General features: G+C 36.1%; 2 protein-coding genes across 2 annotated transcripts; both read right to left on the reverse strand.

Moving 5' to 3' along the window:
• Nucleotides 1-2,093: 2,093 nt before the first annotated feature.
• On the reverse strand, nt 2,094-3,830 carry LOC141601359 (uncharacterized). Its single transcript, XM_074421634.1, has 3 exons — nt 3,272-3,830; nt 2,735-3,016; nt 2,094-2,422 (listed from the first exon to the last, which is right to left on the reverse strand). Exons 1-3 carry the CDS (start codon nt 3,828-3,830, stop codon nt 2,094-2,096), a joined length of 1,170 nt encoding a protein of 389 aa, XP_074277735.1.
• Nucleotides 3,831-11,659: 7,829 nt separating this feature from the next.
• On the reverse strand, nt 11,660-14,814 carry LOC141601361 (uncharacterized). The gene is made up of 6 exons (XM_074421635.1): nt 14,419-14,814; nt 13,940-14,106; nt 13,392-13,900; nt 12,745-12,864; nt 11,880-12,165; nt 11,660-11,783 (listed from the first exon to the last, which is right to left on the reverse strand). The coding sequence occupies exons 1-6, from the start codon at nt 14,812-14,814 to the stop codon at nt 11,660-11,662; spliced, it is 1,602 nt and encodes a 533-aa protein (XP_074277736.1).
• Between the last annotated feature and the right edge of the window lie 1,895 nt (nt 14,815-16,709).

Genomic DNA, 16,709 nt, shown 5'->3' on the forward strand with positions numbered 1-16,709 from the left:
ATCTGATATGTGGGATAAAAATCCAACCCAAAATAATTTTCTCATGCCATTTAATTTGTTTTAGCTATTTATGTTAAAATAGTCACTATTTATGTCATTTTTACACTAAAAATTCATAAATCTTGCAAAATGATTCAAGTTCATCTAAAATTTTACAACCAGTGAGTAAAATGTGCATGTGACAAAATATTAAAATTTTATGGCCTGTTTCAAAGTTTAACTAATTTCAACTATTTTACCTCCATTTATGTCATTTCTAACTCATAAACATTATACATCATGCTAAATAAATCAAATATATACGAAATTTTACATACAATAAGTAAAATATGTATGTGAGGTCATATAAAAATTTCAAGGTCAGAAACTAAGTCTAACTATTTTTAGCATTTTAATTACCATTTTATACATTAAAATGTAATAAAATAACTAAAAATCATTAAATTGAGCCAAAAATTACCATAAATCATCAAAATGACCTAAATATATTTTAGGACCAGAATACTTAACATGAAAAGTAATTTCGTTGCTTAATCATATAAATCACAAATTTCTAGTTTTAATTTAGTCGGAAAAACTAAGTCGATTATGCATGCAACAACATAAGCTCTTGATACCACTTGAAAGGCTTCAAAACCCTCTAATTAAACACTTTAATTATATATCTAAATTACTCATTAAATAGATGTTGATCTTTTTTTTTTTGGTGAAATGTGAGTATATATATATTGATATCAAACAAATAGAATTACATGAGAGTCTTGACAGCATATGCAAAATAAAACAACTCCCTAACAGCCATCACTTAGATCAAGCTACCACCAGATTCTAGACTACAATGCCCCATTTCTGAAGCCAAGTCCTTTCTTCATTCACTGATGACCTTGCAAACTTTGACCTGATCCTTCTCATGGCATCCTCCCTGATCTGCATAACCAGAGTCTCAGGCCTAGTAAGGATCAAGTTCACCCTCGAATTGTTCCTCTGACTCCATATATGGTAGAAGCAGGAAGACCAAATGAGATAATGAGCATGCATCTTCAGTCTTGCCCCTGCACTCCTACCACTACTAGCTTAAGAATCCACTGAAATTTTAAAACCACACCACTGCTCAATTAAGCTCAGCACCTGTCTACTATATAAAAAATTAAAAAAAAAAGATGCTCCTGTGTTTCATGTTCCTGATCACAGATACATCATCTGTTATCAGGACAGCAACCAAACTGAAATAATTTGGCTTTAACATTAAGACCTTGGTTCATCAGCAGCCATGAAATCAAAGCATGCTTTGGTAAATTCAAATTATTCCAGACCAGTTGAACCCATTCTTTTTTAGGATATTTGTTTCTAAGCCATTCATACCCCTCTCTGATAGAGTACCCCTTCAGGTTAGCAGACCATTAATCATTATGATAGCCAGCCTTCATTATTTCCTTGACTTTGCAAATACTTTTCCAGGACCTGGCAACACCAGCTGCAGGAGTGTAGGTGTGCCAGTCTTGCTGCTTATGATACACCTGGCTTATCCATTTGATCCAGAGCTTATCAGCTTTGTTATAAACCCAATCAACCAGTTTAGCCACAGCTGCTATGTTGCATAGTTCTGCTTTCTTTATACCCAAACCACCTTCATCTTTAGGTAATGTAACCTTGTCCCAAGCAACTAAGGGAACTCTATGGTAATCTGAACTACCATCCCACAAATAGTTCCTACAAATGCCTTCAATTATTCTGATTACCCCTTTGGGGATAATGAACATTCCTGCCCAGTAGGAGTATAGAGTGTTAAGCACAGAGTTTATTAGGACTATTCTGCCTGCATATGAAAGCTTTTTGGTCCCAATACTTCTTATCCTATTCACCATTCTCTCCACCAGGGCATTGCACTCTAGCTTAGTTAACCTGCCAGCTTGTATGGGGACACCCAGGTACCTGAAAGGTAGAGAACCTTCCACAAACCCTGTTGCCTGATTAATGTCATTCTTCAGCTCTGAGGAGACACCATAATAGTGCACTTCAGATTTAGCATTGTTCATAGTAAGTCTTGATGCTCTATAAAAGGAGGAGAAGGCCCTTATCAAAAGCATAATGGACTATGCATTGCCTTTACAGAACATTAGCAAGTCATCTGCAAACATTAAATGATTGAGTTTAACCCCCTTACATAAAGGGTAGTACTGGAAAGGCCAGTGGTCAGTGGCATTGGCAATCATCCTAGTTAGGTAATCCATACAAAGAGTGAACTCGAGGGGGGAAATAGGATCCCCTTGCATAAGCCCTCTCTGTCCTTTAAAGTACCCAAATTGGCTACCATTCAGGCATAAGGAGAATCTTGTTGAGGTCACACAAGTCATAACTCTATGTGAGAAAGCTTCAGAAAAACCAAGACCATGTAATAGCTGCTCAAGAAACTCCCACTCCACTGTATCATAGGCTTTTTGTAAGTCAATTTTAAATAGGCATATAGGGGACACAGCCTTCCTGTTATACAACTGCATAATATCTTGACAAATCAAAACATTTTCAATAATGGATCTCCCTTTACTGAAAGCTCCCTGGTTCTCACTAACAATGTCAGGAAGGACCAAGGACAATCTATTTCACAAGAGCTTTGAAATAAACTTGTATATCATATTGCAACAAGCTATAGGCCTAAAATGTTTGACTGAAGTAGGTCTCTCACATTTAGGAATAAGAGTAATATTTGTAGCATTCATCTGAGACAGCAGCTTACCTGAGGTAAAACAATCCTTAATAGCAGCACAAATATCTTCACCAATTATGTCCCAACTGTCTTTAAAAAATGCACTAGTATAGCCATTAGGACCTGGAGCTTTATCATTAGGAGTGTTAAAAAAGATTGATTTAATTTCCTCATTGGTGATAGGCTTATTAAGCATCTGAATATGCTCATCAGTACAATACCTCCCTTGACTGAGAACCTCAGTTCTCACCTTTTCAGTGGACTTCCTGCTGCCCAAGAGGGATTCATAATAGTCCTGGATACTCTTGCTATCTGAACACATAACCCCCCTCTGGTTCACAATTTGGATAACATTGTTCAAATTACATCTCCTCCTGATTACACCATGAAAATAGGCAGTGTTACTATCCCCATCCTCAAGCCATTAAGTCTTTGCCTTCTGTTTAAGGAAACTGATCCTTGCTGGCTGGAGTTGTTTTAATTTAGCAGTGATATCCAATTCCTTCTGGATGAGATTAGCATTCTGAGGGTCAGAATCAATTTGCACTTGGACAGCAGCTAACTAACTTTCAGCAATTTTTGTGGCATTTTCAATATCAGCATAACATTCTTTATTCAGATCTTTGAGCCTAGGTTTTATGGCCTTAAGCTTCTTGACCACATTAAACATCTTGTGACCAGGGTAATTCTTATCACATTCCTCTTTCACTCTGGTTAGAAAATCAGGAGCCTTCCCCCACATGTTAAAATACTTAAAACTGGCTCTTCTAGTCATTACTAGCTTAGCTTTACTCACAGTGCATGGACTATGATCAAATAAGCCAGCAGGATGGAAATGAGCCATCATATCAGGAAAACTTGATTGCCATTCCTGATTGACAAGAAACCTATCCAATCTACTATAGATCCTTGAGGCAGGGTCTTGCTTATTTGTCCAGGTATAGAAAGCTCCAGTGGCAGGAATGTCAGTCATACCACATGTTGCCAAACAGTCAATGAACTCATCCATATCTGATTGTTTTGTATTTCCACCAAGTCTCTCATCAGGATTAATGACAGTGTTGAAGTCCCCTGCAAGTGCCCAGGGTCCCTGGCACTGTATGTTGATCTTATGGATGCATAACATAATATAAATTGAAAAGTAAGAACAAAGTTCTTTACATTGATGAAATCGGTTTATAGGGCACAAGTAAGAACACCTTTCTATACTTGTTCTTGAGATTAAAGTAAATAGATGATCGCCTTAGTCTCAATATTGTGAGAACCTCCTTTCAATTTCACCAAGACAAACCCTTAATTCTAATTAATATATTAACTAGATATATAATTAGAGACCTTAAAATATAATCTAATAATATTTTTTATTACTACTTTTAGTAATCTAAATAATATTAGATTTTTGAAAAATATTATTCTAAAACTAATTTTAATGAGATAAGAGGAAAGTGAGAGAAATAAAAAATGTAAGAATGAATTATCATAGAATAAGAATAATTTTTAATCTTTTGTGGGGGTGGAAAAACCGGTGGAGGGGTGGCCAAAGAGCCAATGCATGCCCCTTTGCTTTTTAGAGTTGTTCTTTTCTAAATGTATTAGGGTGTACATTAGCTTACAATGGTAATCATTGTGTTTTCCATTATATAAAAAAAAAATTAACCATTTCACCCTAATACTCTCTAAAATACGGTGTCCCCTTAGATAATATGGAGTCCATTTTATTTTTGTCAATTGTCAATTTGTCATATAATATGTGACATGTAAGATGTAACATGTTGTTAATAATATTAATGCGTATTTAAGAAGTATATATAATTACATATATTAATTCAATTATATATAAGAATTGACTAGTAATTCACAATCACAAGTATTTAAAATGGATCCTGTTAATATAATCTACAACACAATGTATTTATAATTAACTAATCATTCTTAATTTAACTGTTTCATAAACAAAATTTTAGTAATATATATTTTAATCACTAAAACGAATCTTATTTAATCGAATTACGATAAGATTGATATTCTCACTCATATATGTAAATTGTTCAATTTTAAGGAATTAATTAATCCATATCAGTATAAAATTAATTAATTTATCTATTAAGAGAATTGTCCTTTAGGTGTGACCTTAAGGGATCAACTAATCACCACCGTCAAACTATAGTAATGTCAAACTATAGTCAGCCAATCATTACCGATTAATATTGATCAGTTGACGTATAAAAATGAATCATCCCTTTATGTATTCTTATTATGAGTTCTAATAATAATGTGATCGCACTGTTGTTGAGGACACATTCTCCAACATACCCCTCCCTCACAACGTACATATTACCATCCAACTCAGAGTACAAACTCCCTCAACAACGTACATGTGACTGTAACACAGCTTATCACAATTTCCACATTCACAACCAACGGTAGAAATTAAACCCATCTACCTCCCTTTACTAGCCAAATCCCGACACTACAGGCCACCTCCATCACCACCCAACCCATCTACCTCCTGCCTACACCACGACGTACCCAACCATCCCCCAACAACCAGCCTTACCGCCACCAGCAATCCACAAACATCCGCCCTCAACAACCCCCTCTAAACCTGACACAACCAAACCCAACACACACACTCACCACTTACACCACCTCACGACCACCAGTGGCCACCATAGTTGTCTCCCTTGACCCACGATGGTCCCACCATCTCCCACGACCCCACACGACAACCCACAACCAACCAGACATGACACACAACCTGTATAGTACACAAACACCCAAACAACCACCACTCTAACCTCCATCGTACCAACCACCACTTTCAACCACCTAGACACCACCACAAGGACTGCCCACCGCCGACAATACCAAACACCCAAGTCTCAGGTCAAGTCGACAATCGCACAAGGTACAATCTCCGTCTTAAACCCCTCGATGACCTCCCCTTTAGACAACAATTCTGCCACCCACGGTAGTCACCACTGGTCACGGTTGGTCCTACTGGAATCACGACGGTCAAAGGTAGCTACTAAGGTCAACGTCGCTGTTCATGGTGGTCTATACGGTGTATAAATAATAACTTAATAGATTAAGACGATATAAACATAAATTACGACGGTCTTACCTTTTATCGCTAATTTCTCCTTCTGTCTCTTAAATCTCCTTCGTCTATTCTTATGAATTATTTTTCAGATTATCTTAGTATTTATAGTCTAGGTTTAGAGAGTTTATGATGTCAAATAGGAAACTATTGCCTTATTCCACTTGTTATAGGATTTACCATTATTATTATTATTATTATTATTATTATTATTATTATTATTATTATTATTATTATTATTATTATTATTATTAAATCCCGTTTCAAATCTCGACCAATACTCATACTAGGCCAATATAATCGGCCACTTATCTATATCACATGGCCCAAGGCTTTATTGGCTTTAAGTCCAATTCCCGACTTGCTTGCTTACTTTATTATTTAATTATCGTCTTTTTTGCAATTATTATTACAAATGCCACTAATTAATTATTTGAATTGCATTATTTATAAATATTATTACTTACGGGGTATTACACAAACACACACTTGATTTTTATGATTATGAAGCGCTTTTGGTGCTTATGAATCATTTAACAATTTCTCTTATTGAGGTGGTGAATTGTGTATATGCAAGATTATAACGATGCAATAGGTGCATATCGTGTACAAAATCTTTACTGCACCCAGAACATGATGAGTCGTGTTGTTGCATTTTGTATAAGGCGCATTAGGGAGTGGTCTTAGTACTACCAAAAGATGTTTGTCTTAATGGGAGTTATTTTCGATGATTGATATATATGCATGACATATCGTATTTATTTATTCTAAGTGCATTTTATTCAATATTGATTGCAACGTACATTGATGAAACATGCCACAAAGTCCGTATTTTAGTTGTGGAACTCCATTTGGATGATGAATGACTAGTATGTACGCTGTTTTTGATGACTAAGTTCCATAAGTTTTATGTATGGAGATACTAAACCAGGTACATGGGTGTGTGTTGGTGAACACAAATTAGACAAACCCGTCCAAAAGGACTTTAAATATTAAGGATTCGTTTAGTGTCGGTAAATTTTTTTACAAGCTGTTGACTTGCTTTAATTTGGTCTTTAGAATCGAGTCTTTGACTATTTTCTACAAGTGAGGTGTATACTTTGATATCATTTCTAGTACGTCGTAAAAGGTGATCATGGTTGATCAATGCATGGAGCATGTGATAGATATGGTTAGACAAGAGGGGATTTGATGCTTACTTATAAAGGGAGTTTATTGTTTCTTGGCCTTTCGAAGAGTATTACTTGTGTAAATGAGTGGTCGCGCTCAGATGGGAAGATTGTCATCCATGTTCTTTCTTACAAGTTAACTCAGAGATTCGAGAAAAATGATTGGGATATATGAGGTTGACACTTTTCGCTACCTCATTCTCCATTAGATACAATAGTGGCAAAAAGACTGGTTACGATTCTTATAAGGTAATGTACAAGTGGGAAATTGAAGGAGTTATGTCCAATATTCTATACGAATTAACTCGCTTGATTTTATGTAATCGATATGCCTTGCGAGAGGCCAATGTCGGTTTGACACTTAAATAATTTACATGTCTGGTAGTCTTAAGTAGAACTATCGTGTGTCACACAAAGGGTACAAGATTAGTACAATTATAAGTGGACGTTATAATAATACTAATAGGGCTCTAATAATGATTAGCCTGACAAACCCTATAATTCATTCATTTAGTTTTAATCTGACATAAAGTGAGAAACTTATAGAAAATGAGTTTTCTCAAGCTTGTCTTTTTTCATTTCAAGTACTAGCATACAAGGTGGAGCATAGTACCTTTGTGGATACCGGTAAAGGCATCACAATTCGGGTGCTGATAATTGGCTTGGGTTATTGGATTCATACTTACATATACTTTTTTTTATTATCGTTGTTATTCCGTTGCGCTAGAAGGTATGTGATTCATCTTATTTACTATGTTGTTTTGATTAATAGTTGCAACTAAATCTGAGTTCATAGGATATTCAATACCCTAAAAAATGTCCCACATTTTATATTGCCTCCTTTAAAAAGTATTTTTTTCCCAATATTCATTCAAGGAACTTTTTTTTTTCTTTTCTCATTTGATAACTTTTTATTTCGATCCATTATTTTCTCTTACTTTTCATTGACCTATTTTGCCACTATCTGCATTTTACTATAATAAAATGAAGTCGAAATGTGTCCCAAATATTTTGAAGGATTCCAAATGTGCTCAATTCAAGTGAAAATGATAAATATTCAAGTGAATATGATAACTTGGAAAAATAATGGGAACAAGCTGGAGTCGGTTTAGTCTAAACAGATTCCAAAACTGTTCAAGTCGGATGTTACACGAGATCAAGGACTGAAATCGGTTGAGTCAGTTTTAGCGAAATTGCTCTATTATTCATAGTTTCCTAAATTCAGCTTTCCTTATTCTATGAAGTAAACTTTAGGCAGTTGTGGTTATTTCCTAGTTGTTTATGTCCTAATCTTAGCAAGTTTGTAATAAGGCAATATTTACCATCATAGAGTCAGTTTCTATAAGTTGTCTTAGTCGAGTTTAGGAAATGAAATTCGGTTAGTTTAAGGAGAGCTAGGTCGGTTTTCTTTAGTATAAATAAGGGTCATTGTAATCAGTTTTAAGCATTCAAGTTTAAGAATTATTACAAGTTTTCTTGTTGTTTACTTATTGCTTGCGAGTTATAAGTTTCTTATTTCTTTCTTGCGAGGGAGAGATTTTAGTGTGAGTCAATCCTTGCGAGGTGAGAGTCATACAAACCAGTTGTGAGTTGTTATAAATTTCTTGCGAAGAAGGAGTGCAATTTACTTTATATATTGTTTTAATTGAGGGGTCTTGCGAGATTTTCACGACTAATTCATATCCTTTAAATTTTCGTTCAAAAACATACAAAAAAACCAATAATAAACACATTAATTCCGCTGCGTATTTTATTAATCTAAAACAAACATTCCAATGTACTGTTCAGATTCAGTTCATACTTATTTTACATCAAATTGGTTACCAGACCCGGGTTATTAATTCGTTTGTTAAGAAATTAATTTTGGGAAGTTAAGATGCCAGGAGATGCGATTCAAGCAAGGGTACTGGTGACGTTACAAGCACACTTCAAACACAAATAGATAAGATGAGGGAAGCAATGGCCGAGCAAAAGTATATGATGAAGAACCTTCCAGTTGGACGTGGTAGAAAATGAACTCCAAGTCGAACTAGATCATGTGGGTCAGATTCAGATGATGCAATTTCCAAACCTAAGAAAGACAGCAAGAACGATGATGATCGAGGTCTAAAGCATGACATACCTGATTTCAATGGTGATTTGGATCCCGAGAAGTTCATGGATTGGATTAGGCAAGCTAAACTAGTTTTTGAATTCAAGGAGTATGATGAGCATAAACAATTCAAGGTAGCTATTCTAAAACTTACTAAATATGCATCATTGTGGTATGAAAACTTGAAAAAACAGAGAACACGAGATAAGAAAGGGAATATTGATACTTAGGAGAAGCTAAAGAAGCATCTTATGAGGAGATTCTTACCAAGAGACTATGATCAAGAAAATTACCTAAAGTTGCAAGCTTTATCACAAGAGGGGCTGTCCATGACCGAGTATATCAAAGAATTCGAAAGGTTGGCAATTGTTTGTGATCTTGAAGAAAAGGAGGTGCTTAGAGTAGCGATATTCATCAGGGGACTTACGCCATCAATTGCTACAAGGGTCGAAGTTCAAAACTATGATGGATTTGATGATGTGTGTCGTTTGGCCTTAAAGTTTGAGAAGCATGATAAAGCATAGAAATCCTAAGCCTATTCAAGAGGATCAAATTCATATTCGAGTTCTTATTCAGAGCCAGAATTTAGTAAGGCTAAGGAAGTGCAAATAGAAGATATGAAAGACAAAGGCAAGAGAGTAGCCGTGGACCCTACTAAGGGAAGTTCTATGTGGCGATGTTTCAAGTGTCAAGACTATGGACACATAGCAAATGAATGTCCTTAAAAATGAGCTCTAAACCATTCAAGACCTATGTGAAATGACTCCTAAGTTTGTCACACCAGAAAACAGGAGACCAGGTCACAAGAACGACAACGAAGAAGGGATAATGGTTTATGATGTCGAACCATTGAGTGATGATGATCAACAAGTGGAGGTGGTTTGCAATTTACATCTCCAAACTTGTCCGATGAAGGAGGAATAGATTGAGTTTGTTGCTATTCATGAGGAAGAAGAAGAGCATGCCAAAAACAAGCTTCAAGAAGAGAAAGTTGAGTCTTTCAGAGACGTTAATGAAGAAGCGGCAGAAAAGCATGGAGAAAGGCCTTAGAACAGTACATGTGACTATCAGATTGTGGAGATGCCTTATCCTGCCAAAACAGACAGTTCAGAGGACAGTCCAATTAAGAATGATGAATCAAAAGTGGAAGACAAGATTGACACAAATATTGTTGAACTATTAAATGAACATGATAACGAAGAAATTCCAAATATGTCTAATGGTAAGTCCGAAGATTCTTGTTTATTGCTAATCATAGGAAAGGAATTAATGCAAGATAATACCTATTTGGATTTTAAATTCAAAGAACCGTATAAGTTGCCACTTGATATATTCATTGACAAAAAACTATATGGTGGGAATTATCAATGTTACTTCATGAGTTTGACTCATATGGAAATTCAAGGTGATCTTATTATTCCAAACAAGTCCCGTTTTAACTTTGCTACACTTGTACAAGGAGGGAGGTGGGGTGGAAGGCACAAGAAGGGATGGATCGAAGGATACTGTCTTAAAGGCAAAGGGAATGGTTCTAGATGCTACAAGAGGAATGCCAAATTAGTGAAATTCGAAAAAATTCATGGGATCATAACTATTATCATGGTTTAGATTGTGAGTTTCTTTTTTTATCCAGGTGGCCTACATATCTTTGAAATTTGTGGACAATTTTTTTTTAAGAAGGGGAGAATGATGTGGGAGCATTAGAGTGTAACGAAAATAAAGTCAAAATGTGTCCCAAATATTTTGAAGGATTCAAAATGTGCTCAATTCAAGTGAAAATGATAAATATTCAAGTGAATATGATAACTTAGAAAAACAATGAGAACAAGCTGGAGTCGGTTTACTCTAAACAATTTCCAACATTGTTCAAGTCGGCTGTTATGCGAGATCAAGGACTGAAGTCGGTTGAGTCAGTTTTATAGAAATTGCTCTATAATTCTTAGGTTCCTAAATTCAGCATTCCTTATTCTAGCAAGTAAACTTTAGGCTGTTGTGGCTATTTCCTAGTTGTTTATTTTCTAATCTTAGAAAGTTTGTAATAAGGCAATATTTGCCATCATAGAGTGAATTTCTATAAGTTGTCTTAGTCGAGTTTAGGAAAGGAAATTCAGTAAGTTTAAGGAGAGCTAGGTCGGTTTTCTTTAGTATAAATAAGGGTCATTGTAATCAGTTTTAAGTATCCAAGTTTCAGAATTATTACAAGTTTTTCTTGTTGTTTACTTATTGCTTGCGAGTTATAAGTTTCTTAGTTCTTTCTTGCGAGGGAGAGATTTGAGTGTGAGTCAATCTTTGCGAAGTGAGAGTCATACAAACCAGTTATGAGTTGTTACAAATTTCTTGCGAGGAAGGACTGCAATTTACTTCATATTCTAGTTTTAGTTGAGGGGTCTTGCGAGATTTTCACAACTAATTCATATCCTTTAAATTTTCGTTCAAAAACATACAAAAAAACCAATAATAAACACTATAATTCGGCTGCGAATTTTATTAATCTAAAATGAACAGTTCAACGTGCTGTTCAGATTCAATTCATAGTTATTTTACATCAGAACCACTGAGGTCACCTAACTTAAATACCAAGACAATAAAAAAGTCTAACAATAACGAGATAGAAACTCCTCAAAAGGTAAAGCATTTGTGCTTAGTCTAGTTAAAACAAGATACTGAACCCTCCAAATGATGGCAGTGGAAGGAGATTGGAGCCCTTTGTAAATTCTCCTGTTGCGTTCATTCTAAAGCAGGTAAATGGTGCACAACAGAAGACATCGTTGTTGCCTCTTTACCCATCCTTTGCCCCTATTATATCGTTTATACCAATGAAAAATCTTTTGAAGCTGAGTCAAAGGAGTAATCTTCAACCAGTGGGCTACTTTACTCCAGACAGTGGCAGAAAATGGACATTCAAAGAAGAGGTGAGCTACAGTTTTAGAGTGGCTCCCACACAACACACATCTGTTAACTATCATCAGCCCTGTATGACACAGGTTGTCCACAGTAGGCAACTTGTTCTGTGCAGCTAGTAAACCAATTATCACATGCTTTGGAAAGTTAAAGACATCACCCAAAGTCTTATACATATAGTGGACATGCCCTTTGCTTCCTAGACAGTCATAGATAAGAGCAATATAGTCAGGTTTACCTAGAATGTGGTTAGCCTACTAAAGTCCACCTGTGTGCAAGAGGACATAGTCCCTGCATTCAATAATGTTGCTCCAAAACCATGAATGGGCAGCAGTAATTTGGAAATTCCAGAAGTTAACACCCTTAAGAATATAGGCATTAACCCACTGAATTTAAACATTAGGAGCATTAGTCTCTAGGTTTTTTAGCCATCCCATCATTTGAGCTTTATTCCAACTCAAAATTTCATTAATATCCACTCCACCTTCCTTTCTTGACCTACATAAACTCTCCTAACTTTTAAATATCAGTCTCCTTTCCCCAACAGCTATTCCCTAGAGGAAGTCTTTGCATTTATGAATTTGCTTGGCAATCACTTTAGGAAGTAAGATACTAGCCCTCCCAAAAATTCTGTATCCCAAAGATGACAGAATTTATTAGGGCAACCTTCCTTATATAACTCAAAAAGTTGTTAGCCCAGTGAGAGATCTTACTCCTGACCTTGTCGACCATTGGAATAAACATTCTCTGAGTTAACGTTGCTCCAAAAGTGGGATACCTAAGTATCTCACAGGAAGATTCCCTTCTACATACCCAGTGGTGGCCAGAATAAGCTGTTTCAGCTGATGGCTAACTCCACCTAAGTACAAGATAGATTTCATAGGGTTAACTCTGAGACCTGAATAACCAGCAAACATAGTTACACACTTATCCATAGCTTGAATAGATGGGAGGTCACCTTTAGTGAAAACCAGAAGGTCATCAACAATTATTAGGTGGGTTAATTAAACCTTCACACACTTTGGATGTTTGGAAAAGGTAGGATAAGAAGGGAGCTGCCTAAGTAACCTTGAAAGCACTTCTATACACAAAGTAAATAAATAGGGAGATAGAGGACCCCCTTGCCTTAAGCCCCTCTTTCTAGGGAAAAAACCTTCAGTTGAACCATTCACACAGAGGGAAAAATGGGAAGAAGTGACACAAGCAAGAACCCAGTGAGTGGAGTTAGCAGGAAAACCAAACTTCAACAAACAACTTTTCAAGAAATCCCAGATTCAAAAGCTTTCTGAATATACACGTTGAGAATGCACCTAGGAGTTAAGAGGCTTCTATTGTACTTGAATATCAGCTCATGAGCAAGCATTGAGTTGTCAAACAAATTCCTCCCTTCAATAAAGGCCGCCTGTTCTAATCAAACTATATTACCTAAGACAACTTTCATTCTATTAGCCAATATCTTGCTCACTCTCTTGTAGAATACAATGCAACATGATATTGCTCTGAATTCAGTAACAGGTTTAGGAGCCTCTTTTTTAAGAATCGGAGCAATCAGTGTTGAGTTTGCTGCTCTAGGCATTTTACCAGACTTAAAAAATTCCATCACCACAGTAGTGAAATCCAAACAAGTGATGTCCCAAGTGTCCTTAAAAAAGCCTGATGAATATCCATCCACTCCTTGACTTTTATTTCTATCAATGGAAGAGAGAGTTGCCCTAATCTCTTGAGGAGTAACCATACTGTCTAAATGAGCTACATCCTGATGAGTATGGTGAGAAAACAACTCAGGAGGGTGAGGTTGGGCACTCTCCTCAGAGCCAAGCAGGGATTTATAATAGCCTAAAAAAGCTTGAGCTATTTCATCATGCCCTGTATAGACCCTTCCATGACCATCATTAATAATTCCAATAGTATTCCTACTCTTTCTTACATCAATACTAGCATAAAAATATTTAGTGTTAGCATCACTGAGTTACAGATGCTGGACCTTAGCCTTTTGAGCCAAAATCCTCATTTCAGCATTCTTCGGCTTAATATAATTGGCAGTAAGAGCTTTATTCTCTACCAGTAAAAGCTGGTTGAGAGAAGAGGGTTGAAGAAAAAATCGGTAGTGAGTAAGACTAGCTTTTGCCTCAGCAACCCTCTACATAATACCAGAAAATTCCTTTTTGTGAATAGCCCTTAATTGCTCCCTAAGCCTTCTTACTTTAGAAAATAAGTTGAAAATCTTACTTTCAGGCATATTAATATTCCAACGGTTAGCTATGAGTAGGTGAAAACTAAGGGAGAGAGCCCAGCAATTGAGATATTTAAAAGGTCTTGGTTTAGGTTTGGAATTGGGAATATTAAGCACAATAGAAGAATGATCTGAAACACCAACAGGTTAAAATAACGCAGTAGAGGAAGGAATTTGGAAAAACCAAGTTGGATTGACTAATAATCTATCTAATTTAACCCATTTGGGAGATTTCTCCTGCTTATTGTGCCAAGTATAAAGCCCCCCTGTGTAGGGATGATCAGATAGAGCACAATCAGCAAGACAATCTCTAAACTCATGCATTTCCCTATCATGAGGAATGCACCCATCTCTTTCATCAGCTGTGAAAGAAATATTAAAATCACCAAGACATACCCATAGTAAAGTAATCTTTGTAGAGAATTGTCTCAAATTATCCCAGAGATCCATCCTGTCAGCAGCTCTATTTAAAGCATATATAAAAGAAGTCACTACATGCTTTTGACAAGCATGATGAAGTAAAGAGCATTGAAGGAATTGTGCTCCTCTAGCCAATACTTGAACTTGCACATTGGCAGGATTCCACAACACCCATAATCTCCCTCCTGAGTGCATATCATAGTTGATAACCAATTTATATTTATTGAACTTTTTCTTATGAATAACACTAATGCGTATATTTTATATAGTCTTTTTAGGCCATTTATGCACGAATTTCTATGCTATTAGAGTAGTTATTTCTACGAACATGTCCCCGAATTGCGTACTTTGGGATTTCTTGTATTAATTGCTAGAATATGCTTAAAACTCCGGAATTGAGCCTAAAACCGTCTTCCCAGCTTACATTTAGGGGATGAGTAAATTTGGAGCTTGGAAACTACTAATTATGATGCGCAAAGAAGTAAGATAGCAAGACGAGCAAAGGAAGAACTTCAAATTACTAGTGCCTAATTTGAATAGCCATATCTCGAGTTATACAACTGATAATCTGGTGATTCTAATTGGAGATGAAAGCATATCCTCTTAGCTTTTCCAACGCCATGAGAATCGCTTGATTCCGACAAGTAACGAAGAAATGACGGCCGTTTGAAATTCAGTGCGCAAAGAAGGAATTACGCGCTGATACCTGTTCGATCGAGAACCCTTTGTATTCGATCGACCCCTTTGTTACTCGAACGACCACTGCAACTATTCGATCGAGTAGATTATTGCGCAAGGAAGCTTTAGTCGAGTTATTAGTATCAGCTATCTTATTATTAATTTATTTGAGATTAATCAAATAACCTCTTAGTATAAATAAGAGAATAATTAGACCTAGCAAAGGGATGATGGGAGATCGTCCCTTTGGTCAGTTTAGGGAATGATAGAGCATTGTTTTGTTCCTTGTTTGGCGTGCTTCTTTCTTCCCTTTTATCTCATGGATCGATTGTCATTTCCTTTTCTCTTAATCTTAATCTTATTTCCTTGTCCTTATTTCTTCTTAATCTCTTTTTAATCTCTGTTTAATTACTCTTAATTTCTCTTCTCCCTTTATTTAATCTATGCATCTTAGTCCTTATTATCTCTTGTCAATTAGATTACTTAATTTTTTTTCCATCATGCTCTCTTTATTCAATTGCTTAGTTATTTTTGCTATTAGATTCATCATTATGTTTAGGTAATTCTTAAGCTAGGATTAGGGAAATCAATGAAAGAATGTTAATTGCTAATTAGGTCACAGTTTGTTGTTAAATTTTATCTATGTTGTTAATCACCGTATATAATTGCAATTAGTTGCTTGAATCGATGCATTTGACTAATTGACTTTGTAAGCCTTGACCTAGACCGGAAGGTTGGAAGGGGTGAGACCTATGGTGAACAATAGAATGCTTTAGTAAGGGCGGAAGCTAAGCTAATAGTGTTTTAGGGTGAATTGAGACCGGAAGGAGATATTCGTTTCCCCTTAGACTGATTTATGTGACTCATCTGTGACATTAACTGCTTTTATCTGGTTTTCATTGAGGACCCGACATCCTAGTTCCCTTCTCTTTGCTATTAATCTCTCATTTCTCTTCCTTGATTTTTGTTAGTTTTAATCTAGAAATCCTCCAAAACCCCCAGTTGTGAAAATCAGACAAACTTAGTTTAGCGAGTAGAAACAACATAGCCTCCCTGTGGTGATCGACCCTACTTTCAGTAACTTCTGTTAGTAGTCTTAGGTATTATTTTTGATACAAAACGGCAGTATCAAATTTTGGCGCCGTTGCCGGGGAGGCGACGCATTTTACTCGTTTTAATTTAGTCTGTCTTTAGCCTCAAGGGATTTATTCCTTGGGGCTGTTCTTATATTTTTTCCTTTAGTGTTGTTTTGATAGGTCCGGCAGGTCCTATCTAGACAGGATTCTAAGAAAAAGATCATCAAAGGGAAGGCTTGAGTACCTTTGATCTTCCACCTATGTTCCATTTTGTGGCGCAACAGGTGGTATATTATGAGAGATGTGGTGTTGCGGGGCACGATGCTATTGATTGTT

Source organism: Silene latifolia, chromosome 9 (genome assembly GCF_048544455.1).
Source record: "Silene latifolia isolate original U9 population chromosome 9, ASM4854445v1, whole genome shotgun sequence".
NCBI lineage: Eukaryota > Viridiplantae > Streptophyta > Magnoliopsida > Caryophyllales > Caryophyllaceae > Silene > Silene latifolia.

What these genes read in the sequence shown, in the direction of transcription:
- LOC141601361 (XM_074421635.1), bottom strand. Translation starts at nt 14,814, where the DNA reads ATGCACTCAGGAGGGAGATTATGGGTGTTGTGGAATCCTGCCAATGTG. An exon ending in AGGAGAAATCTCCCAAATGG is followed by an intron (nt 14,107 to 14,418) that starts GTTAAATTAGAT and finishes GGTATTATGTAG; the next exon opens with AGGGTTGCTGAGGCAAAAGC. An exon ending in TCTTCCTGTGAGATACTTAG is followed by an intron (nt 12,166 to 12,744) that starts GTATCCCACTTT and finishes ATGACTGTCTAG; the next exon opens with GAAGCAAAGGGCATGTCCAC.
- LOC141601359 (XM_074421634.1), bottom strand. Translation starts at nt 3,830, where the DNA reads ATGTTATGCATCCATAAGATCAACATACAGTGCCAGGGACCCTGGGCA. An exon ending in TGCCACAAAAATTGCTGAAA is followed by an intron (nt 3,017 to 3,271) that starts GTTAGTTAGCTG and finishes TTATGTGTTCAG; the next exon opens with ATAGCAAGAGTATCCAGGAC. An exon ending in TAAGGATTGTTTTACCTCAG is followed by an intron (nt 2,423 to 2,734) that starts GTAAGCTGCTGT and finishes CCTATGATACAG; the next exon opens with TGGAGTGGGAGTTTCTTGAG.